Source organism: Haliotis cracherodii, unplaced genomic scaffold (genome assembly GCF_022045235.1).
Source record: "Haliotis cracherodii isolate W230 unplaced genomic scaffold, xgHalCrac1.p SCAF_7, whole genome shotgun sequence".
Lineage (NCBI taxonomy): Eukaryota > Metazoa > Mollusca > Gastropoda > Lepetellida > Haliotidae > Haliotis > Haliotis cracherodii.
The window spans coordinates 26512962-26537130 of NW_027266330.1; the positions used below are offsets into that span (position 1 = coordinate 26512962).

At 36.7% G+C, this 24169-nt stretch overlaps 1 protein-coding gene across 5 annotated transcripts in view; it reads right to left on the reverse strand.

The window, feature by feature from the left end:
- LOC139447930 (uncharacterized) overlaps nt 1–20054 on the reverse strand; it is a 66670-nt gene extending 46616 nt beyond the window's left edge. For 3 of the 5 annotated variants that reach the window (XM_071229420.1, XM_071229418.1, XM_071229416.1), the window contains exons 1-9: nt 19977–20054; nt 19233–19353; nt 18298–19069; nt 4156–4286; nt 3897–3934; nt 3512–3644; nt 1093–1849; nt 839–969; nt 44–93 (exon numbers count right to left, since the gene is read on the reverse strand). In XM_071229420.1, the coding sequence (XP_071085521.1) occupies nt 44–93; nt 839–969; nt 1093–1849; nt 3512–3644; nt 3897–3934; nt 4156–4286; nt 18298–19069; nt 19233–19347 (2127 nt within the window). In that variant the 5' untranslated portion in view covers nt 19348–19353; nt 19977–20054. The remainder of the gene's footprint in view (nt 1–43; nt 94–838; nt 970–1092; nt 1850–3511; nt 3645–3896; nt 3935–4155; nt 4287–18297; nt 19070–19232; nt 19354–19976) is intronic. The other 2 variants (XM_071229419.1, XM_071229417.1) reach the window with 1 other exon arrangement.
- Between the last annotated feature and the right edge of the window lie 4115 nt (nt 20055–24169).

Below are 24169 nucleotides of genomic sequence, written 5' to 3' on the forward strand. Positions count from 1 at the left end.
TCAGAACATATAAAGTTAAAAAATATCTGAATGTTGTTTTTACCTTCTCTGCTTTCTGTAACCGCATCCTCAATTCTTTAACACTGGTAGGATCTTCGTTGAAAGCAATATGTTTGAATGGCTATTTATCTAACATGATGAATACATAAACTCCTCAGAACAAATTTAAAAATGCTTGCACTTACCAATATTGTTTATACCACAAAATGCCATATATGACAAGGATGTGAAGCTATTATTAACGGGGTCACGTTTATTGATTTTATTTCTAGATAGCAAAATCTACGTTTATACATTATAATAATGAGGTGAAAAGTGAAATTAAATCGTTTACGGCATATGCATACCATTGTTTATATGTAACAACGTTATTCACCTGTCATCATATGCATATATGTTACTATTAATGTCAACAATAAATCCACTTAAAAAATATTTCTTCCGTTACTTTACGCATTGTCATTTCATTGATTTATTTGTCAGATTGACTGAGCTTAATTATTGTCTCCTTAACTTAGCTTACTGCTCATGCATGCAAAGAGAACAACAACCGTCTAATGCATATCAATTCATGTTGATCTACATGAACATTGCTTCATAACAACCATAGTATGTTGTAAATTGCAATGATTCCGTTGATAGTTTGGATAGTTGAAATGAAACTATCAACGATTGCAACTTGGATTAAATCTTACAAGGTTTGTGTGTACATGTATTTGCATGTCCTACCAATAGATCGGTTGGATGTGTGAGAAAATAATTGTAACCGATTCACTTATTTTAGAAACTCTTGCGGTAAAACAACTACATCTCTCATACATTATACGAATACACATACCCGTTTGAAATCGCCACGCTCGACCTCTGGGCCTGCAGGGCAAAATGCGGGCATCAATAACAATGTTCTCATACGCTGATAGATCCCACTTCCAGACATCAATCAGTGATATTGTTGATGCGTGCACTGATCTGGAAATGAAAAAAAGTCGTCCTGACATGGAATCGAACATGAGATACATGTCACTGGCTACTGGGAAAACTATCTTTAGAACCAGGTAGATCATAACGGTCGAGCCGTTCTATTGAACCTACCTTAATGTGTCCCTCTCTTCCCTTGACCGACAGACCAGCAGAGTGTCGCCCAGTCTGCTCAGTCTCCTTGCCACCTCCAGCATCAGGACGGTGGCTTCACGTTTAGAATGAAGCCTCACCTCAACGTTGTTACTGTTTATATTTTCTAACAAAAGGATGCAGTGTTCTTTGGTAAGAAATCCTAACTGACTCTCGTTTGCATCTACCTTTGTCTCAGCTAATGCTGCCCAGAATGCCATAAGTATTTGGTCATACTTGAATGAATTCATCAACAAGGAAGTTTTGGAAACGAATGCTGAAGATATTACGGCAAGACTTTGTAACTTTGCAAAGAACACTCCAGGATCTTTCATATCATTCGTGCAAACAGCTCCATGTATAACATTAATGCTTTCATTGGTAAACCGACGTAATTTTGCAGTCACTTCTCTGGCCACTGAGGTGTTGTAACTCTGCACCATATCAGCTTCCTTGTCACAGGTTATCACTGTCAGTACAACCGGGGGCTGGTTGGGAATGGCTAGAAACATGTCACATCTTATTGGAATTGGTCTTTCTAATACTGGAAAATCTAGTGTTATTGCTAAGGATTCTGTCAAATGCACAAAACACGTTGTGTCATCACAGGTGTCCGGTTCTGCACCAGTGACAAGGTTGCAACGATACAGGGATTCATCAGCTTCCAGTAGTGAAAGCAGCATGTCCTTGATGTCCACTATGTTGCCCGGCAGGTTGGTTGGAGCGATGTTGACGCCGCCTGTGGATATCAAGGTCGGTTAATTCACTTCTTGAAGTAAGTATATACAGCGAAACAAAAGTATTCTGCTTGCCACGGAAATGTGTTGGATTTTGTTTGCCAATGATAATAACTGTCTTTTCAAGTTATTGGTTTCGTATCTGAATTTCCTTACATATGGCAAACCATCAGGAATCACATGATCAGTGACTAGAAACAGTTCATATCGTAGTCAGAAGCAATAAACGTTGTGAGGAAGTTACCAAAACGCAATGTATTCGCAGAAAAATGCAGAAAGCATGCTGGTATCACATGCACGACTATGCAACCTCCGAAAATGATAAGAAATTGTTGCTTTGAATCAGTGATCATCACGATACCATTAAACCAAACATGACAGTAGCGCACACTGGAAATCATGATAACAACAAACTGTGAAGACTGTGAGGTACGATTCATCACATTAGGGGATAGACTTAGATCATCATCAAGTATAAACACAATTTAGAGCCATAGCTCACAAGGGAATAAGCTATCAACGAAAGTTTAAATGTAGCATGACCATGGCAGTAGCGTCAGAAACACTCAACCGTTTTCAGTGACGAATCGATTTTCCTTCGTCTCTACTGAGTTGTATTTGACACAGCACGACCTCAGTGGTGGTGGTTTAGTGATTGTGTGGGATGGCATCACTCACAGCCACACGACAGTATTCCTCAAGTCTTGATTGACAACTCATAGCTTTGTTATCATGATGTGATTTAGAGGCTGGTCATGGTTCATCACCACTAACTTTCCAACAATTCATGTGAACACTTGTTTTTTACACGAGTGTATATGAATTAAACTACTCAAAGTTTGCTAAGGATCAAGTTTTGAAGATATCAAAATATCCTCCAACAAATACAGATTGAAATATCGCGGTACACAATGATTTGGAACACCTATAGAGCCTCAATTTCATGATGAACGGTCATGATGTCATTGGCACTATTTGCACAAGGTGCTAAAAAAATGTTTGGAGGTACAGTGAGATAATCGCTGTAGATCATTATCAGAGAGCAAAACCAACAACATTTGCTACTACGGATTACAACAACTAATGCAATTATGTCTACTCAACGCCAAAGACGTTGTTTGACGCATAGTCATGCTTGAAACTAGGTCACCACAACGTCTTGTTGCAGATGTCATTGGGTGTTAGCCAAAGTGTGATCAGCAGGGCATAGAATCGATGCCAGACATTTGTATCAGCTTCCCAGCGACATTCAGGTCGACTACATCCCATCACACAGCCGGAAAATAGGTGTCTGCTGATTGTAGCAAGATGTCACCACTTTGTGACTGCCACCACACTCAGAAATAACCTGCGGAACGCCAGTGGCGTTAACGTTTTTCCTTAGACAGTACGCAATCGTCTCCGTGATCCTGCTATTACTGAAGACAATTTTCACATAGCACCATCCAAACACTTATAGGGAGCAGAGATTGCTTCACGTGGATTACCACATTGACCCTGTCTTCTCGCAATATAGTCGTTGGCTACTTCAACAGATGCACATAATTTACCTTTTAAGGTGGTGAACCTTAACAAATGTTGAGTGATATATTTCTGCTATTCTAATTAATCATATCAACTGCATTTACCTTACTTGTTAACCCAAAGAAAAGCAACAAGTGTACCTTTGCTCATGTAGTGACGCTTAATGCCAGTGATATGTTCTCTTGTCTGCTGTAACTGCGGGCGCAGAAAGTCTTTGCTGTTGAAATAATTGAAACCATCCTCCTTCCCGTTTGATGTTTTAATCTGAAAATACTGTCACATGTAACAATCAGCAGTTCTAAAACATACAGAAAGTCAGTGATAACTGATATTTCAAGTAAATATAAAACAGTGGCCACAAGCACATATGCTTTACCTGTATCTGTATCTTTGCTACTGATACAAACATTATGATCAACAGGTCATTTTCGTTTTCAGGTGTATATTGAGTGATCCTGCGATACATTTGTCCAAATAAGTATATACAAATACTAATTTACAGACATGTATTTAGTTTGGACTTACTGTTTGTACATGTGTATCACGTGACCAGCTTGGAGTACCTGAAAGTCAACATTCAGTTATAAGTCAAGTCTGGTGTATTTAGTACCTGATAAACGCCGTCTTTGAATTAAAATTTAGGGATTACCGATAATAACTTTTAATTATTGTATGTTTGAATATGATGCATTGTCAGCAAAGTTCTCATATACATGTAAATGAACGTATTAACCATGACCCTAAAACAACATATAATATACATAACTTCACGTTACATCAATACCTTTCAGGAACAGCCATTGTCGACCACAAGGTTCCAACAGATAACTTCCAGTTTCATGCACCACATTCTCAAACTTGGACATGTTCAGATCTTCCACATCAAATGTTGAGATTGTGGACGAGTGAACTGACCTGGAAAGGGAACATATAATAATAATAATGTTTCATTTGAACCAGAAACTGTGAGAAAGTTATCATCCCATTGCTCCTTTTCTCCACCATATTCTCGGACACACGTCAGACACGTCAGAGATGGGAGTACTTGAGAATATATCTGACACTCACTTGTCTTATTTGAAGGTCAGTCTCACCTATTGTAACAGACAAGTATATGATATAGGCAGGCAACATGGGAACGGTTACGTTTAAGGTTAAAGTCACTGGTTCCATATCGAAAAGCATGACGTCAAATTGAAAATCTTTCATTCTTGTGAGAATACAAACCATTTTGGTTTTAGAATGACATATGAACGAAAATATAAACTGTCAATGCAATAGAATAACCAGTATAGATTATCCGCCGAAACAGATTCTATTTATCGTAAAGAGCAAACTAGCGGTGAAAACTATATGAATGGATCACTGAAAATCAGTGATGACACCAGGTAGCACCAGCGGCAGTACCGACAGCATCAGCCACTCACACGATTTGAACATAAGTTTCTGTGTTTTCTTGTCATCTAATTTAAAAGACGAATTACAATAAATGGCATCAAATTGAGTACCTGTATTGGGTCGTATCTGATGTTAAGTGCATGTATTAGGTCTCATGTTGAGTACATTGAGGATTATACAATATCGAATTCAATACATGTATTGTGTCGTATCTAATATTGAGTACATGTATTGTGTCGCATCTAATGTTGAGTACCTGTATTGTGTCGTATCTAATGTTGAGTACGTGTATTGTGTCGTATATAATGTTGAGTACATGTATTGTGTCGCATCTAATGTTGAGTACAGGTATTGTGTCGCATCTAATGTTGAGTACATGTATTGTGTCGTATCTTAAGCTGAGTACATGTATTGTGTCGTATCTAATGTTGAGTACATGTATTGTGTCGTATCTTATGTTGAGTACCTGTTTTGTGTCATATCTCATGTTGAGTACATGCATTGTGTCATATGTTATGTTTAGTACCTGTATTATGTCATATCTAATGTTGAGTACCTGTATTGTCTCATATCTCATGTTGAGTACATGTATTGTGTAGAATCTTATGTTGAGTACATGTAATGTGTCGTATCTAATATTGAGTACGTGTATTGTGTCGTATATAATATTGAGTACATCTATTGTGTCATATCTTATGTTGAGTACCTGTATTGTGTCTTATCTTATGTTGAGTACCTGTATTGTGTCATATCTTATGTTGAGTACATATATTGTGTCGTATCTAATGTTGAGTACATGTATTGTGTCGTATATTATGTTGCGTACAGGTATTGTGTCGTATCTAATATTGAATACATATATTGTGTCGTATCTTATGTTGCGTACATGTATTGTGTCGTATCTACTATTGAGTAAATACATTGTGTCGTAACTAATGTTGATTACATGTATTGTGTCATATCTTATGTTGAGTACCTGTATTGTGTCATATCTTATTTTGAGTACATGTATTGTGTCGCATCTAATGTTGAGTACATGTATTGTGTCGTATATAAATTTGAGTACGTGTATTGTGTCTTATCTAATATTGAGTACGTGTATTGTGTTGTATATAATATTGAGTACGTGTATTGTGTCTTATCTTATGTTGAGTATCTGTATTGTGTTGTATCTTATGTTGCGTACATGTATTGTGTCGTATCTAATGTTGAGTACGTGTATTGTGTCGTACATAATGTCGATTACATGTATTGTGTGATATCTTATGTCAAGTGCCTGTATTGTGTCACATCTAATCTTGATAATATGTGTTGTGTCGTGTCGAATGTTAAGTGCCTGTGATGTTGGGTACATGTTTTGTGTCATATCTTATGTTGAGTACATGTATTTTGTCACATCTAATGTTGAGTACATGTATTTTGTCGTATCTTATGTTGAGCACATGTAATGTGTCGTATCTAATATTGAGTACGTGTATTGTGTCGTATCTAATTTGAGTACCTGTATTGTGTCTTATCGAATGGGGAGTACATGTATTGTGTCTTATCGAATGGCGAGTGCTTGAATTGTGTCGTATCTCATCTTGATAACATGTATTGTGTCCTGTCGAATGTTGAGTGCATGTATCGTGTCTTATCGAATGGCGAGTACCTGTATTGTGTCTTATGGTATGTTGAGTGCCTGAATTGTGTCATATCTAATCTTCATAATATGTATTGTGTCGTGTCGAATGTTAAGTGCCTCTAATGTTGAGTACATGTTTTGTGTCATATCTAATGTTGAGTACATGTATTGTGTCGAATCTAATGTGGAGTACCTGTATTGTGTCATATCTAATGTTGAGTACATGTATTGTGTCGTATCTTATGTTGAGCACATGTATTGTGTCATATCTAATGTTGAGTACATGTATTGTGTCATATCTTATGTTGAGTACCTGTATTGTGTCATATCTTATTTTGAGTACATGTATTGTGTCGCATCTAATGTTGAGTACATGTATTGTGTCGTATATAAATTTGAGTACGTGTATTGTGTCTTATCTAATATTGAGTACGTGTATTGTGTTGTATATAATATTGAGTACGTGTATTGTGTCTTATCTTATGTTGAGTATCTGTATTGTGTTGTATCTTATGTTGCGTACATGTATTGTGTCGTATCTAATGTTGAGTACGTGTATTGTGTCGTACATAATGTCGATTACATGTATTGTGTGATATCTTATGTCAAGTGCCTGTATTGTGTCACATCTAATCTTGATAATATGTGTTGTGTCGTGTCGAATGTTAAGTGCCTGTGATGTTGGGTACATGTTTTGTGTCATATCTTATGTTGAGTACATGTATTTTGTCACATCTAATGTTGAGTACATGTATTTTGTCGTATCTTATGTTGAGCACATGTAATGTGTCGTATCTAATATTGAGTACGTGTATTGTGTCGTATCTAATTTGAGTACCTGTATTGTGTCTTATCGAATGGGGAGTACATGTATTGTGTCTTATCGAATGGCGAGTGCTTGAATTGTGTCGTATCTCATCTTGATAATATGTATTGTGTCGTGTCGAATGTTGAGTGCATGTATCGTGTCTTATCGAATGGCGAGTACCTGTATTGTGTCTTATGGTATGTTGAGTGCCTGAATTGTGTCATATCTAATCTTCATAATATGTATTGTGTCGTGTCGAATGTTAAGTGCCTCTAATGTTGAGTACATGTTTTGTGTCATATCTAATGTTGAGTACATGTATTGTGTCGAATCTAATGTGGAGTACCTGTATTGTGTCATATCTAATGTTGAGTACATGTATTGTGTCGTATCTTATGTTGAGCACATGTATTGTGTCATATCTAATGTTGAGTACATGTATTGTGTCATATCTAATGTTGAGCACATGTATTGTGTCATATCTCATGTTGATTACATGTTTTGTGTAGAATCTTATGTTGAGTACATGTATTATGTCATATCTTATGTTGAGTACATGTATTGTGTCATGTCTCATTTTGAGTACCTGTATTGTGTCATATCTAATGTTGAGTACATGTATTGTGTCGTATCTTATGTTGAGCACATGTATTGTGTCATATCTAATGTTGAGTACATGTATTGTGTCATATCTTATGTTGAGCACATGTATTGTGTCATATCTCATGTTGATTACATGTATTGTGTAGAATCTTATGTTGAGTACATGTATTATGTCATATCTTATCTTGATTACATGTATTGTGTCGTATCTTATGTTGAGTACCTGTATTGTGTCATATCTTATGTTGAGTACATGTATTGTGTCGTATCTAATATTGAGTACGTGTATTGTGTCGTATATAGTATTGAGTACATGTATTGTGTCATATCTTATGTTAATTGCATGTATTGTGTCGTATCTTATGTTGATTACATCTATTGTGTCTTATCTTATGTTGAGTACATGTATTGTGTCATATCTAATGTTGAGTACCTGTTTTGTGTCATATCTCATGTTGAGTACATGTATTGTGTCTTATCTTATGTTGAGTACATGTATTGTGTCGTATCTAATATTGAGTACGTGTATTGTGTTGTATATAATATTGAGTACATCTATTGTGTCATATCTTATGTTAATTGCATGTATTATGTCGTATCTTATGTTGAGTATCTGTATCGTGTCATATCTTATATTGAGTACATGTTTTGTGTCATATCTAATGTTGAGTACCTGTTTTGTGTCATATCTCATGTTGAGTACATGTATTGTGTCGTATATAATATTGAGTACATCTGTTGTGTCATATCTTATGATGAGTACCTGTATTCTGTAGAATCTTATGTTGAGTACATGTATTGTGTCGTATCTCATATTGAGTACATGTATTGTGTCGTATATAATATTGAGTACATGTATTGTGTCATATCTTATGTTAATTACATGTATTGTGCCGTATCTTATTTTGAGTACCTGCTTTGTGTCTTATCTTATGTTGAGTACCTGCTTTGTGTCTTATCTTATGTTGAGTACATGTATTGTGTCATATCTTATGTTGAGTCCCTGTATTGTGTCTTATCTTATGTTGAGTACATTTATTGTGTCAAATCTTATGTTGAGTACCTGTATGGTGTCTTATCTTATGTTGAGTACATGTATTGTGTCGTATATAATATTGAGTGTGTGTATTGTGTCTTATCTTATTTTGCGTACATGTATTGCGTCGTATCTAATGTTGAGTACGTGTATTGTGTCGTATATAATGTTGAGTACATGTATTTTGTCGTATCTAATATTGAGTACGTGTATTGTGTCGTATATAATGTTGAGTACCTGTTTTGTGTCATATCTCATGTTGAGTACATGCATTGTGTCGTATCTAATATTGAGTACATGTATTGTGTCATATCTTATGTTAATTGCATGTATTGGGTCGTATCTTATGTTGAGTACCTTTTTTGTGTCTTATCTTATGTTGATTACATGTATTTTGTCATACATTATGTTGAGTACCTGTATTGTGTCTTATCTTCTGTTGAGTACCTGTATTGTGTCATATCTTATGTTGAGTCCCTGTATTGTGTCTGATCTTATGTTGAGTACCTGTATTGTGTCAAATCTTATGTTGAGTACCTGTATTGTGTCTTATCTTATGTTGAGTACATGTTTTGTGTCGTATATAATATTGAGTACATGTATTGTGTCTTATCTTATTTTGCGTACATGTATTGTGTCGTATCTATTGTTGAGTACGTGTATTGTGTCGTATATAATGTTGATTAGATGTATTGTGTCATATCTAATATTGAGTATATGTATTGTGTCGTATATAGATTTGAGTGCGTGTATTGTGTTTTATCTTATATTGAGCATCTGTATTGTGTTGTATCTTATGTTGCGTACATGTATTGTGTCGTATCTAATGTTGAGTACGTGTATTGTGTCGTATATAATGTCGATTACATGTATTGTGTGATGTCTTATGTCAAGTGCCTGTATCATGTCATATCTAATCTTGATAATATGTATTGTGTCGTGTCGAATGTTAAGTGCCTGTAATGTTGGGTACATGTTTTGTGTCATATCTTATGTTGAGTACATGTATTTTGTCACATCTAATGTTGAGTACATGTATTGTGTCGTATCTTATGTTGAGCACATGTATTGTGTCGTATCTAATATTGAGTACGTGTATTGTGTCGTATCTAATTTGAGTACCTGTATTGTGTCTTATCGAATGGGGAGTACCTGTATTGTGTCTTATCGAATGGCGAGTGCTTGAATTATGTTGTATCTCATCTTGATAACATGTATTGTGTCTTATCGAATGTTGAGTGCATGTATCGTGTCTTATCGAATGGCGAGTACCTGAATTGTGTCATATGTAATCTTGATAATATGTATTGTTCGTGTCGAATGTTAAGTGCCTGTAATGTTGGGTACATGTATTGTGTCATATCTTATGTTGAGTACATGTATTGTGTCATGTCTAATTTTGAGTACATGTATTGTGTCATATCTAATGTTGAGTACATGTATTGTGTCATATCTTATGTTGAGTACATGTATTGTGTCATATCTCATTTGAGAACATGTATTGTGTAGAATCTTATGTTGAGTACATGTATTGTGTCATATCTTATGTTGAGTACATGCATTATATCATATATTATGTTGAGTACATGTATTGTGTCGTATCTTATGTTGAGTACATGTATTGTGTCGTATCTAATATTGAGTGCGTGTATTGTGTCGTATATAATATTGAGTACATGTATTGTGTCATATTTTTTGTTAATTGCATGTATTGTGTGGTATCTTATGTTGAGTATCTGTATTGTGTCTTATCTTATGTTGAGTAAATGTATTGTGTCATATCTAATGTTGAGTACCTGTTTTGTGTCATATCTCATGTTGAGTACATGTATTGTGTAGAATCTTATGTTGAGTACATGTATTGTGTCGTATCTAATATTGAGTACGTGTATTGTGTCGTATATAGTATTGAGTACATGTATTGTGTCATATCTTATGTTTATTGCATGTATTGTGTCGTATCTTATGTTGAGTACCTGTATTGTGTCTTATTTTATGTTGATTACATGTATTGTGTCATATCTAATGTTGAGTACCTGTTTTGTGTCATATCTCATGTTGAGTACATGTATTGTGTCTTATCTTATGTTGAGTACATGTTTTGTGTCGTATCTAATGTTGAGTACGTGTATTGTGTCGTATATAATGTCGATTACATGTATTGTGTGATATCTTATGTCTAGTGCATGTATTGTGTCATATGTAATCTTGATAATATGTATTGTGTCGTGTCGAATGTTAGGTGCCTCTAATGTTGGGTACATGTTTTGTGTCATATCTAATGTTGAGTACCTGTTTTGTATCATATCTCATGTTGAGTACATGTATTGTGTCTGATCTTAGTTTGAGTACATGTATTGTGTCGTATATAATATTGAGTACGTGTATTGTGCTTTATCTTATTTTGCGTACATGTATTGTGTCGTATCTAATGTTGAGTACGTGTATTGTGTCGTATATAATGTTGAGTACCTGTTTTGTGTCATATCTCATGTTGAGTACATGCATTGTGTCGTATCTAATATTGAGTACATGTATTGTGTCATATCTTATGTTAATTGCATGTATTGGGTCGTATCTTATGTTGAGTACCTTTTTTGTGTCTTATCTTATGTTGATTACATGTATTTTGTCATACATTATGTTGAGTACCTGTATTGTGTCTTATCTTCTGTTGAGTACCTGTATTGTGTCATATCTTATGTTGAGTCCCTGTATTGTGTCTGATCTTATGTTGAGTACCTGTATTGTGTCAAATCTTATGTTGAGTACCTGTATTGTGTCTTATCTTATGTTGAGTACATGTTTTGTGTCGTATATAATATTGAGTACATGTATTGTGTCTTATCTTATTTTGCGTACATGTATTGTGTCGTATCTATTGTTGAGTACGTGTATTGTGTCGTATATAATGTTGATTAGATGTATTGTGTCATATCTAATATTGAGTATATGTATTGTGTCGTATATAGATTTGAGTGCGTGTATTGTGTTTTATCTTATATTGAGTATCTGTATTGTGTTGTATCTTATGTTGCGTACATGTATTGTGTCGTATCTAATGTTGAGTACGTGTATTGTGTCGTATATAATGTCGATTACATGTATTGTGTGATGTCTTATGTCAAGTGCCTGTATCATGTCATATCTAATCTTGATAATATGTATTGTGTCGTGTCGAATGTTAAGTGCCTGTAATGTTGGGTACATGTTTTGTGTCATATCTTATGTTGAGTACATGTATTTTGTCACATCTAATGTTGAGTACATGTATTGTGTCGTATCTTATGTTGAGCACATGTATTGTGTCGTATCTAATATTGAGTACGTGTATTGTGTCGTATCTAATTTGAGTACCTGTATTGTGTCTTATCGAATGGGGAGTACCTGTATTGTGTCTTATCGAATGGCGAGTGCTTGAATTATGTTGTATCTCATCTTGATAACATGTATTGTGTCTTATCGAATGTTGAGTGCATGTATCGTGTCTTATCGAATGGCGAGTACCTGAATTGTGTCATATGTAATCTTGATAATATGTATTGTTCGTGTCGAATGTTAAGTGCCTGTAATGTTGGGTACATGTATTGTGTCATATCTTATGTTGAGTACATGTATTGTGTCATGTCTAATTTTGAGTACATGTATTGTGTCATATCTAATGTTGAGTACATGTATTGTGTCATATCTTATGTTGAGTACATGTATTGTGTCATATCTCATTTGAGAACATGTATTGTGTAGAATCTTATGTTGAGTACATGTATTGTGTCATATCTTATGTTGAGTACATGCATTATATCATATATTATGTTGAGTACATGTATTGTGTCGTATCTTATGTTGAGTACATGTATTGTGTCGTATCTAATATTGAGTGCGTGTATTGTGTCGTATATAATATTGAGTACATGTATTGTGTCATATTTTTTGTTAATTGCATGTATTGTGTGGTATCTTATGTTGAGTATCTGTATTGTGTCTTATCTTATGTTGAGTAAATGTATTGTGTCATATCTAATGTTGAGTACCTGTTTTGTGTCATATCTCATGTTGAGTACATGTATTGTGTAGAATCTTATGTTGAGTACATGTATTGTGTCGTATCTAATATTGAGTACGTGTATTGTGTCGTATATAGTATTGAGTACATGTATTGTGTCATATCTTATGTTTATTGCATGTATTGTGTCGTATCTTATGTTGAGTACCTGTATTGTGTCTTATTTTATGTTGATTACATGTATTGTGTCATATCTAATGTTGAGTACCTGTTTTGTGTCATATCTCATGTTGAGTACATGTATTGTGTCTTATCTTATGTTGAGTACATGTTTTGTGTCGTATCTAATGTTGAGTACGTGTATTGTGTCGTATATAATGTCGATTACATGTATTGTGTGATATCTTATGTCTAGTGCATGTATTGTGTCATATGTAATCTTGATAATATGTATTGTGTCGTGTCGAATGTTAGGTGCCTCTAATGTTGGGTACATGTTTTGTGTCATATCTAATGTTGAGTACCTGTTTTGTATCATATCTCATGTTGAGTACATGTATTGTGTCTGATCTTAGTTTGAGTACATGTATTGTGTCGTATATAATATTGAGTACGTGTATTGTGCTTTATCTTATTTTGCGTACATGTATTGTGTCGTATCTAATGTTGAGTACGTGTATTGTGTCGTATATAATGTCGATTACATGTATTGTGTGATATCTTATGTCTAGTTCCTGTATTGTGTCATATGTAATCTTGATAATATGTATTGTGTCGTGTCGAATGTTAAGTGCCTGTAATGATGAATACATGTATTGTGTCGTATCTCATGTTGATTACTTGTATTGTGTCGTATCTTATGTTGAGTACCTGTATTGTGTCGTATATAATGTCGATTACATGTATTGTGTGATATCTTATGTCTAGTTCCTGTATTGTGTCATATGTAATCTTGATAATATGTATTGTGTCGTGTCGAATGTTAAGTGCCTGTAATGTTGGGTACATGTTTTGTGTCATATCTTATGTTGAGTACATGTATTTTGTCATATCTAATGTTGAGTACATGTATTTTGTCGTATCTTATGTTGAGCAGATGTATTGTGTCGTATCTAATATTGAGTACGTGTATTGTGTCGTATCTAATTTGAGTACCTATATTGTGTCTTATCGAATGGCGAGTACCTGTATTGTGTCTTATCGAATGGCGAGTGCTTGAATTGTGTCGTATCTCATCTTGATAATATGTATTGTGTCGTGTCGAATGTTGAGTGCTTGTATCGTGTCTTATCAAATGGTGAGTGCCTGTATTGTGCAATATCTAATCTTGATAAGATGTTTTGTGTTGTGTCGAATGTTAAGTGCCTCTAATGTTGAGTACATGTACTGTGTCATATCTTATGTTGAGTACAGGTATTTTGTCATATCTAATGTTGAGTACATGTTTTGTGTCATATCTAATGTTGAGTACATGTATTGTGTCGAATCTAATGTGGAGTACCTGTATTGTGTCATATCTAATGTTGATTACATGTATTGTATCCAGATTAAATGAAAGATTTGGCAGTATTTTAGGGACAACCCAGTTGACAAACTACAAAAATCCCAACTTATCTAATCTTAATAATATGTATTATGTCGTGTCGAATGTTAAGTGCCTGTAATGATGAATACATGTATTGTGTCGTATCTCATGTTGATTACTTGTATTGTGTCGTATCTTATGTTGAGTACCTGTATTGTGTCGTATCTTAAGTTGCGTACATGTATTGTGTCGTATCTAATATTGAGTACATGTATTGTGTCATATCACATGTTAAGTACATGTTTTGTGTCATATCTAATGTTGAGTACATGTATTGTGTCATATCTGATATCGAGTACATGTATTATCAATTCTTTATTCATGTACATGTGTAGCGGCCCATGGTACAATATTTGGTCCATCATTAACATTTATAGGCTTAGTGTTTGGAGTCTAACATTCATAGCATGGTATATAAAAGTTGCAACATTTCTAATTACAGTTTCATTGTTTACCGCCATAAGCATACTGAATTTAGCAAGAGTAGGGTGTACAAAATACTTCTGTGGTAAATACTGAAGACGAAGTTCATCATAAGGGTTACAAATTAATAAAAAATGATATTCATTCTCGACATATCTTTGGTTGCAACTATTGCACAATCTCTGCTCTCGTGGAGTATTAACGTTTCCACCAGTCTCAATATGGAGAGTGTGGGAGCTACAGCGAAACTGGGCTAGTGCAACACGAAATTTGTTGATAGTGATAGCAGACAAATACAACTCTAGAATAAATGAATTTTTGAAAAGTGTATAATGGAACATTTTAGAACTATTTGCTAAAGACCAATGCCAGTCCTGTTCGTAAGCAAATTATAACCGATCTTCACATTTGGAAATAAATGATTCGGGGCAAATAACATATTGGTTCTCCCATATATATCCAAATCCAAGGCTGTATAAAAGAGTTTTGACTTTTGTAGCCCAATTAGTTTTACCATGTGTGGCTAGCTGAAATAACATATCATAACTTTTCTTAGGATATCGTGAATTTGGTAGGGACATAAGTTTACACAAATATTTTATACAGAGTGTATACGCAAAAATGTACAGTGGGTATCTTCCACACTCTCCTCGCACAACATGATTGGGAGTAGACGTTTTAACACCTAGCAGACGTTTACAAACAAGTACATGTGTACATGGATACTTTCTATTTCTTTGCAGTTTTCAAAACTCCACATTTCTGCCCCATATAACATAATTGGAGCAATTTTAGTATCGAATATTTTAAAAAATAGTTTATGTTGAGTACATGTATTGTGTCGTATCTAATATTGAGTACGTGTATTGTGTCGTATATAATATTGAGTACATGTATTGTGTCGTACCTAATGTTGAGTACCTGTATTTTGTCATATGTTATGTTGAGAACCTGTATTGTGTCATATCTAATGTCGAGTACCTGCCTTGTGTAGAATCTTATGTTGAGTACATGTATTGTGTCATATCTTATGTTGAGTACATGTATTGTGTAGTATCTTATGTTGGGTATCTGTATTGTGTCGTATCTAATATTGAGTACATATATTGTATCGTATCTAATGTTGATTACATGTATTGTATCCAGATTAAATGAAAGATTTGGCAGTATTTTAGAGACAACCCAGTTGACAAACCACAAAAAAACCAATTTATTTACAACAATGACTAGTCCATGGAAACAGCAGCACTATTTACAACCTTGAACAACTGGTTTTGTTCATTCTCGATATTCGTGAGGACAGATCTTTAACACCTACAACTCTAACATGGCCATCTTTGCCTGGGTAAGTCTTCAATATCCTTCCCATTGGCCAAGTTCTTCTTGGATTATCTTGTGATACGACAATCAGCACATCATCAACTTGGAAGGCTCTTGATGACGTGACCCACTTTTTTCTGACATTCAACGTTGGAAGCCACTCTCTCACCCATCTCCTCCAGATATGCCGGATGAGTTCCTGGATCCTCCGCCAACGCTTCTGTCACTTCTTGTATAAAACCCACACGTTTGGCCACAAATGGCTTGAAGCTTCTACTGTGGCTTTTTATCCACCACAACACGTTCATGCTATCAGACCAGATCCTTGCATTATAAGGTGACATTTCTAGGCCTTTTGCAATAGTAGGCAGAAGTTTCACCCCAAGAACCGCTGCCATCAACTCTAGTCGTCGAACACTGATAGCCTTCAGTGGAGCAACATGACTTTTTGCAGTTACAAGTTGACTCGCTGTCCTGTGATCATTAACACTCACCAGATAAATGACTGCACCAAAAGCATCTTGTAGGCATGTAGGCATGGATTGGCGATTTCTGTTCGAAATTCTATCCATCTTGGGAAATATTAAGACTTCAAATCTGCCAATTCCTTATACCATTGCAAGACCTTTTCTTCTAGATCAGGATGCAGACAGTCATCCCAACGTACACCAGGCACCCAAATGTGTTGCAATATTATCTTTGCCCGAATGGTAAATGGAGCTAACAGTCCTAAAGGATCAAATATCTTTGCAATCTCCATCAAGAAAACTCTTTTTGACATTCTAAAAGACCTCCTGGTCTATCAAACTCAGCATCTGATTCTGAGCCTTTGTCAATGCAGATTTTGCTGCCGTCTTGTGTTTCTTAAGCTGAGCTATTTTTAACTCAAGCTTATCTACATCACTATTACTTGTAGCTTTTTCAGAATTTATTATCCCACCTTTAGACTTTGCTATCTTAGACATGATTGTTGCTTTGTCAGCCACTGAACAAACAAGCATCAAACTACACCTGAAAATGTATCCTATCTTTGAATAACGTACGTTGACCCTAAGAACTTTCAACACCAGTCACTATTACTAACTAGCCCATATTCAAAGCAACCACGCTCTGCTACCAATGGTTCGCAGTGGAAGACTAAACTCAGATTAAACATGAACTAAACATGAACTTACCTTGCAATCAACTAAACGTGAAATCCCCTTGTAATCAACTAAACGTGAATCCCCTTGTAATCAACTAAACGTGAAATCCCCTTGTAATGTAATGAACAATGAAAATGTGATAAGATAAAATGAAATGGATTTGAAACTTAAAATGAAGTTGCCGTTTGATAAGCGTATGTTAAAAATGTAATTGGGTAACTCTCTCAACTATTTCTATTCTATTCTATTCTATGCTGGCCGTAAAGGGCGACTATGCTTGTCGTAAGAGCCGACTAACGTAATCGGGTGGTCAGACTCGCTGACTTGGTTGATGCATGTCATCGTGTCCCAATTGTGTGGGACCCGTGAAGATCCGAGGTAGAACAGGTCTTCAGCAAATCATGCTTGCCTTAAAAGGCGACTATGCTTGTCGTAAGAGCTGGCTAATGTAATCGGGTGGTCAGGCTCGCTGACTTGGTTGATGCATGTCATCGTATCTCAATTGCGTGGATCGATGCTTATGATATTAATCACTGGATTGTCTGGTCCAAGCTCGATTATTTACAGACCCCCGTCATATAGCTGGAATATTGCTGAGTGCGGCGTTAAACAACAAACCAACCAACCGAGTAAACTATGTTTATAACGAACACGCTTATAACGAACTGACGGATATAACGAAATGTGTTTTGATCCCGTTCATTTGCTGAATTTATGCCTATAACGAACTACGGTTATAACGAACTAAATAAGTGGTCCCTTTGAGTTCGTTATAACCATAGTATACTGTATCGTACTTAGTTTCATTCAATGATAATAAGATGAAAAAAATCGACATATTTCGTGATAATTAATGGTTAGTACTACAGATGTGAATAATGGTCGCCTGATATTTAAGAATGTCATCTCACTATTGTCCAGAAGAGCAACACAAAGTTTGTTGTTGGTAGTCATATAATTAAGGCCACAATATCATACTACCTGAGTCTGTCCCTCTCTTCCAGTGAGTTGCATATCAGGAGAGTTTCCCCTGTTCTGCTCAGCCTCCTGGCCACCTCCAGCATCAGAGTTGTGGTTCCACTGCCGGGCTCACATCTTGCCTGAACATATTTACTGTCAATGTTCTCCACAAGATATACACACTGATCTGTGGTGAGAAAGTTGATACAACTGTCATCTACTTCACCTGTCTCTGTCAGGATTGACTTTGTCTCAGCAACAGCTGCCCAGAAGGCCATCATCACGTGTTCATATTTTGATGGCGTCATCAATAGAGAAGTCTTCGGAACAAAGAATGCAGCTAATGCTGCAGTTCTCTGTAACTTTATGAAGCACGTATCAGTGTCTGTCAGGTCACTCAAACTCAAAACTCCATGAATGACGTTGATGCTCTCATTGGTAAACCTGCGTAGTTTTGAAGTCACTTCTCTAGCCACACTGGTGTTATAATTTCTTATCTCCTCGGTTTCACTGCCATCGTCAATCAGAGTCAGCACCATGAGGGGTTGATGGGGCATTGCTATGAAGATGTCACATCTCGTATTTCCTTGCGTCCTCGACACAGGGAAATCTAATAATGTTGCTAATGATTCTGATAAATACAAAAGGCACGTGGTGTCTCTTTCACTCGTATATTCACCAGTAACAATGTTTTCATTGTACAGAACTCCGTCCGTCTTCAGCAGTGAAATGAAGGCATCTCTGACATCTAACAGGTGCGCGGGTATCCTTGATGGAACTACATTCAGTGTACCTGTAATATTAGTGTTATTTGTATTATTTCATCGCTTCTGGGACATTAGTATGAACAACTGACAATTGTTTATGATCATAACATGTAGTCATGACGCATTTTGTCATGACATATCAATATATTAATATATTTATATTTAAAAAAGTAAGATTTTATGATTTACCTTTCTTCACAAAATTACTTATAATCGCAGAAATGCTCTCTTTGATTGGTGTCAAACGAGGACGCCGAAAATCCTTGCTGTTTAAGCACAATTCTCGCCCTGGCATGTTCTGCATTATTACCTGAAACATTGACATTGAAATCCGTGAGACATGAGACCTAAATTACATCATTGTGCCATTTCAACAAACACAAAGAGTACTGAGAGAAATTAGTTTAGAATCCATCTCATTCATAATCATGTCTTTTGTACCACTTGACTGTCACCATAATTTTGATTTAGAGAGTATCAGAGAATTATAAACTGATTTTACCTTTTATATATGTGTTCCTCTGTACACGTATTTCCAATCATAACTGTAATAAGGTTACAGGTCACTAAGGTTAATTTCACATGTTGCGCTTTGAACATTTAGTTACATTACACTTAAAACATTTCAATGTTTGTAACATTTGGACCATTCATTGCCATACTTATTGATTAACATGTTTCTGATTCTGAAAGCATTCTTTTCTTCCCTGACGTCATCACGTTATGTCTTTATTGGTAGGTGATAATGTGCAAGTGAGGACAGAAACGTATGGTTTCACATAATATGTGTGTCACTGCGTCGCTATTTGTTGTACCTAAACTTGGTCTTTTAAGAAGCAATAGCAAAAGAAATATATTGTTCAACCATTACAGTAAATGTAACTGACACGTATAATTAAAATACCAAATGATGCATAAACTATGTACACTTACTGAGTTATCTGTGATGTTTTTGTCTACCTCACTACGCTGTTCTCAATGACGGCATGGAACCACTCTTCAACAGAGTATGCTGTGACTGTGTCCCCTTCCACTCTGTAAGCCAGCGGTCCCTGGTTGTCATAGAACACTATACCGCTGACGGGCTGGGCGTGTATTTCGATTACAAAGTCTCCAGGCCCCTTCTTGGCAGCATCCTGCACTTCACTGCATGTTGGAATGAAAAATACCTCCACCAGGCCATTTTGTATTTCATGTCCATCATAGTCACAGATTAACACACCCTTTGAAACACCCTCCTTTATTTCAGCTTCTACAGTCTGTTGACTACTGATCGGAACTTGCTGAATGTCATTAAACCTTGACTTATAAAGACTTCCATTGAAAGAGCGGTCTTTCTCTGCTATGCCAAGGAAGTAGGTGCCACCATCTGTGTTCTTTGTAAATGCACTAACGTATTCAAGAAGTTTGTGGTCATCAAACATGTAACCAACGATGTTCTCATCTGTTTCCTTCCCTTTGAAGTAACCTTTGAATTGAACTGATCTACTCTCGTGTAGTGTGGTTAAATCCTGCAATGTATGCCCAGAAGGATGCACTGATTTAAACTGAGTTCTTTTTTTCAGGAATTTTATCAAAGTTTGATCAGATGGACTGATGATTCGTTCATCAAGAGCTATTTTGGTTTTAGAGTCAGATGTTGTGAGATAAACACCACCTTCAACATACAGTACAAGGAAATCTTTATACTGATGTGTATCCTTTAATTTATCCTTATCAACACACACAGACAGTTTCTTTTCTTCTTTTGACTTAATTTTCTTCAACCATTCAATTTCCTTCGATGTCTCAACTATATTCTGTTTCAGTATTTTCCGTATCTTCTCAAACAGCTCCTCGCCTAGTGTCTCCTTGGCCTTCAGGTCTAGCTTGGCCAGCTCTTCCTGTTGACTTTGATGTTCTTTGGTTTTCTCCACCAGCTTCCCAGATATTTGTTCAAGTACTCCCTGTTGCTTCTTCTGCAGTTTGTCTAGATCTGTGGCATAATCACTCAAGAACCGTTTCGTGTAGACATCAGTGAACATGCTTCCATCTTGAAGTAAAGTCTGAAGTTTGTCATCAGCAAATTCATCAAAGGCCCCATGAAAGGTGTCCTCATCTTTTCGTCCAACAAAGTGAATCAGTAGATGACCAGAATTAGAATTGCGGAGTGCAGTTGCATTTTTCAACAATTCCTTGGTTTTGATAGCCCGCTTTTCCTTCTTCCTTTTATTTTGTTCCCTGTTTTCCTTTGCTAGTCCGTGTATATAGTTGACATGTATGGCCATGCACAAAACATTGGACTGTGTGGAAATGTTTCTGAAGGTCTTAAGTGCTTCCTGCCCTCTTGGAATATTTAGACTGAAACGTTAAAGATATTTTCTATTTCCGTAACACTTGGTTGAAGAATCTAATCGATGAAAAAAAGATTTGACTCTTTATCCATATCTCCTCATAATAGTATAGTCTAATAAGAAGGATACGTAACTTATGAATAGTTACAGGCTTTTTCATCAATCTGTAAGAGATAACTAAACCCTCGCGCACAGGACCCTGCAGCAGGATAGCGATATTAATGAAACACTTAACCCATATATATAAATAGACATATAAGAAAATAACTTGGCCGAAGTTGAAATCGGCTGTATCGTTTAGATTAAATGTATGTTTGTCATGTTCACAATACTTCGCCCTCTCCCTCCACATACGATCTGCATTCCACAAACCTTTATTTTTGCAATTGATTACCTATATCGGGTGATATTATCCAAATATTAGCTCAGTCGCGGCTGTGGGTTACGGAAGTAAAGACAAATCTCCGCATTCAATGCCCCCGAGCGCTCTGATTGGTAAATATCCCCATGTGCGTTTGTTACGGTTGGAGCGCGGACCAATCACAGCACTCGACGCCATTGATCATTGCGATTTGTTGTTTACTTCCGTGACCCATAGCCGCGACTGGGCTAAGCATCTTCCAATTAAATTTGAAAATGTATTACCTTGGCTCCAGCATTACTCTGTTTTCTTACCCATTTTTCTTATATCATGATTTACTAAAGGTTTCAGTTTACAGTATACGGATCCGACCGGACCGATGCCTGCCCAAAACCTAAGGTCCGCCGCGCAGCTCCCACAAGTGGTAAGAACCCAATTACATAAAGAAATATATGTTTGGCAGAGTTATCGTGCCCTTTAACAAACCTCCATTTCTAGACGTTAAAGCTCACCGATACGCCTGGCAGGTACAAAGGTGTCGGTCACCACTGATTGTACGAACAGGCTGAAACTGCATCTTACATACAAGGGGCAAGGGCCCCGAGCTGATGATAAGCCTCACCATGGCCAGACTGACTGTAACAGGATCACCCAAACAATCTTTGTTCCATTTTTTATTTTAACCTTTACATAATAATAAGGGACTGATGATGGGCACCACTCCTCGGTAGGCCTAGATAGGGAGGAATTATTCCCCTGAACCAAACCTACATCACCAAGCTAGAGCTAACCCCCCGAAACTGGTTCAAAACTGGGTTACAGAACGACAACAAGAAAGTCGTCTTTTAACTCCGCAGGCCAGTCAGCCTTCCTCCGGTATAAAAACCAACCAAACGTGAGATGGGAAGGCACAGAACCCATCCAAGAATATCATGGATGTACCAACTGAAGTCCACACTTCCTGAGTGTGCGAAAGCAACTGGGTGGTCAGAAATACCATTAAAGCGACATTGGGACAAAGCCATGCCAATGCATGCATACCTGACAGAATGAAAAGAACCTGATCAGCTCTGGCGACTCAAATTATATATGCGCCCTGAAACTGGTGAGCTAGCTGCCAACACTCGTCAGGCGCTTTTGTATGAACCCTCAATTACAACAACAGAAGACCCGAAATTGCAAATGATAAGAATGGGTGCCGTCCGTCCATCCGTCCTGCCATCCTTCCGTCCGTACGTCACATTTCGTTTCCGGAGCAGAACACCAAAACCATGAAAGATATCTTAACCAAACTTGGCACATAGATAGGTCTAGTGGTAAATGGTACCTTTTGATAGTTTTGGATTTTTGAAAAAAATATTTTTCGAGTTTCCATGGCAACGACTTTGACTTTGACTGAAAATGGTGGTAGTGCTCGTTTCTGGAGCAGATCTTGAAAACCGTACAATACATGAATTCCTTCGCCAAACTTGGCACATAAATAGGTCTAGTGGTAAACCGGTGCCTTTTGTTACTTTGGGATTTAAAAAATATACTTTACGAGTTCCCTAGTCCTCGACTTTGCATGGACACGGTTGTCGCATTCACTTCCTAACTTCATGCAGAAACTTCAGGATCTCTCCAAGCAGCATGAATGTGAACATGTCCTAGTTACTGGGGATTTCAACTGTGATCTTTAATGTGAGGACAATGACTCAACTCATTCACTCTCCAACTCATTGTCTTGGAGCTACACTGGACTTGTTGTTTACTGATCATGCCAGTGCTGTAGCATTCCAGACTCCAGTCTACTACTCAGATCATCAGATGATTGGTGCTGTACTTCTCAGTACACCTCATGGTGACCCCTGCTCTCATTAATCTCTAAGTAAAGTAAGAACTCCCTCACTTCTCTGATTATTGTTTAAGTAATAACACAACTCATTATAAATACAACGCTGAACTGCATCTTAAACCTACTCAACTGTATAAACACTGCCCCTTATGCTGTGTATATTCTTGTCAACCATACTCTGTACTCCACTTGCTTGAGAACGGACCGCCTCCGTGGTCTAGAGGTAGAGTGTCCACCCAGAGAGCGGAAGGTCCTTGGTTCGATCACCGGCCGCGTCATACAAAAAGGCGTTAAAAGATGGTACTCGTTGTTAACCTGTCTTGTGTCTCGGCATTGAGGGCATTAAGGGGCTAAAACAAGGACAGGTCGCCTCAGAGTCAGTATACTGTGTCTGAGTGGGGTATTCATCTTAAACTGCGGCATGGTATCTCAGTGAGCTAGCAATATAAATCGGCATCAGTCCGAACTAGAATAAGCAGCCACACCCACCCACACATCCACGTGCATGCACGTCGCTATATAAGTGCAATAATCTTGGACGCGACGTTAAACCCAATTTCACCTCATCTCACCTGGTGTTAGAACCTACCTTGAACGT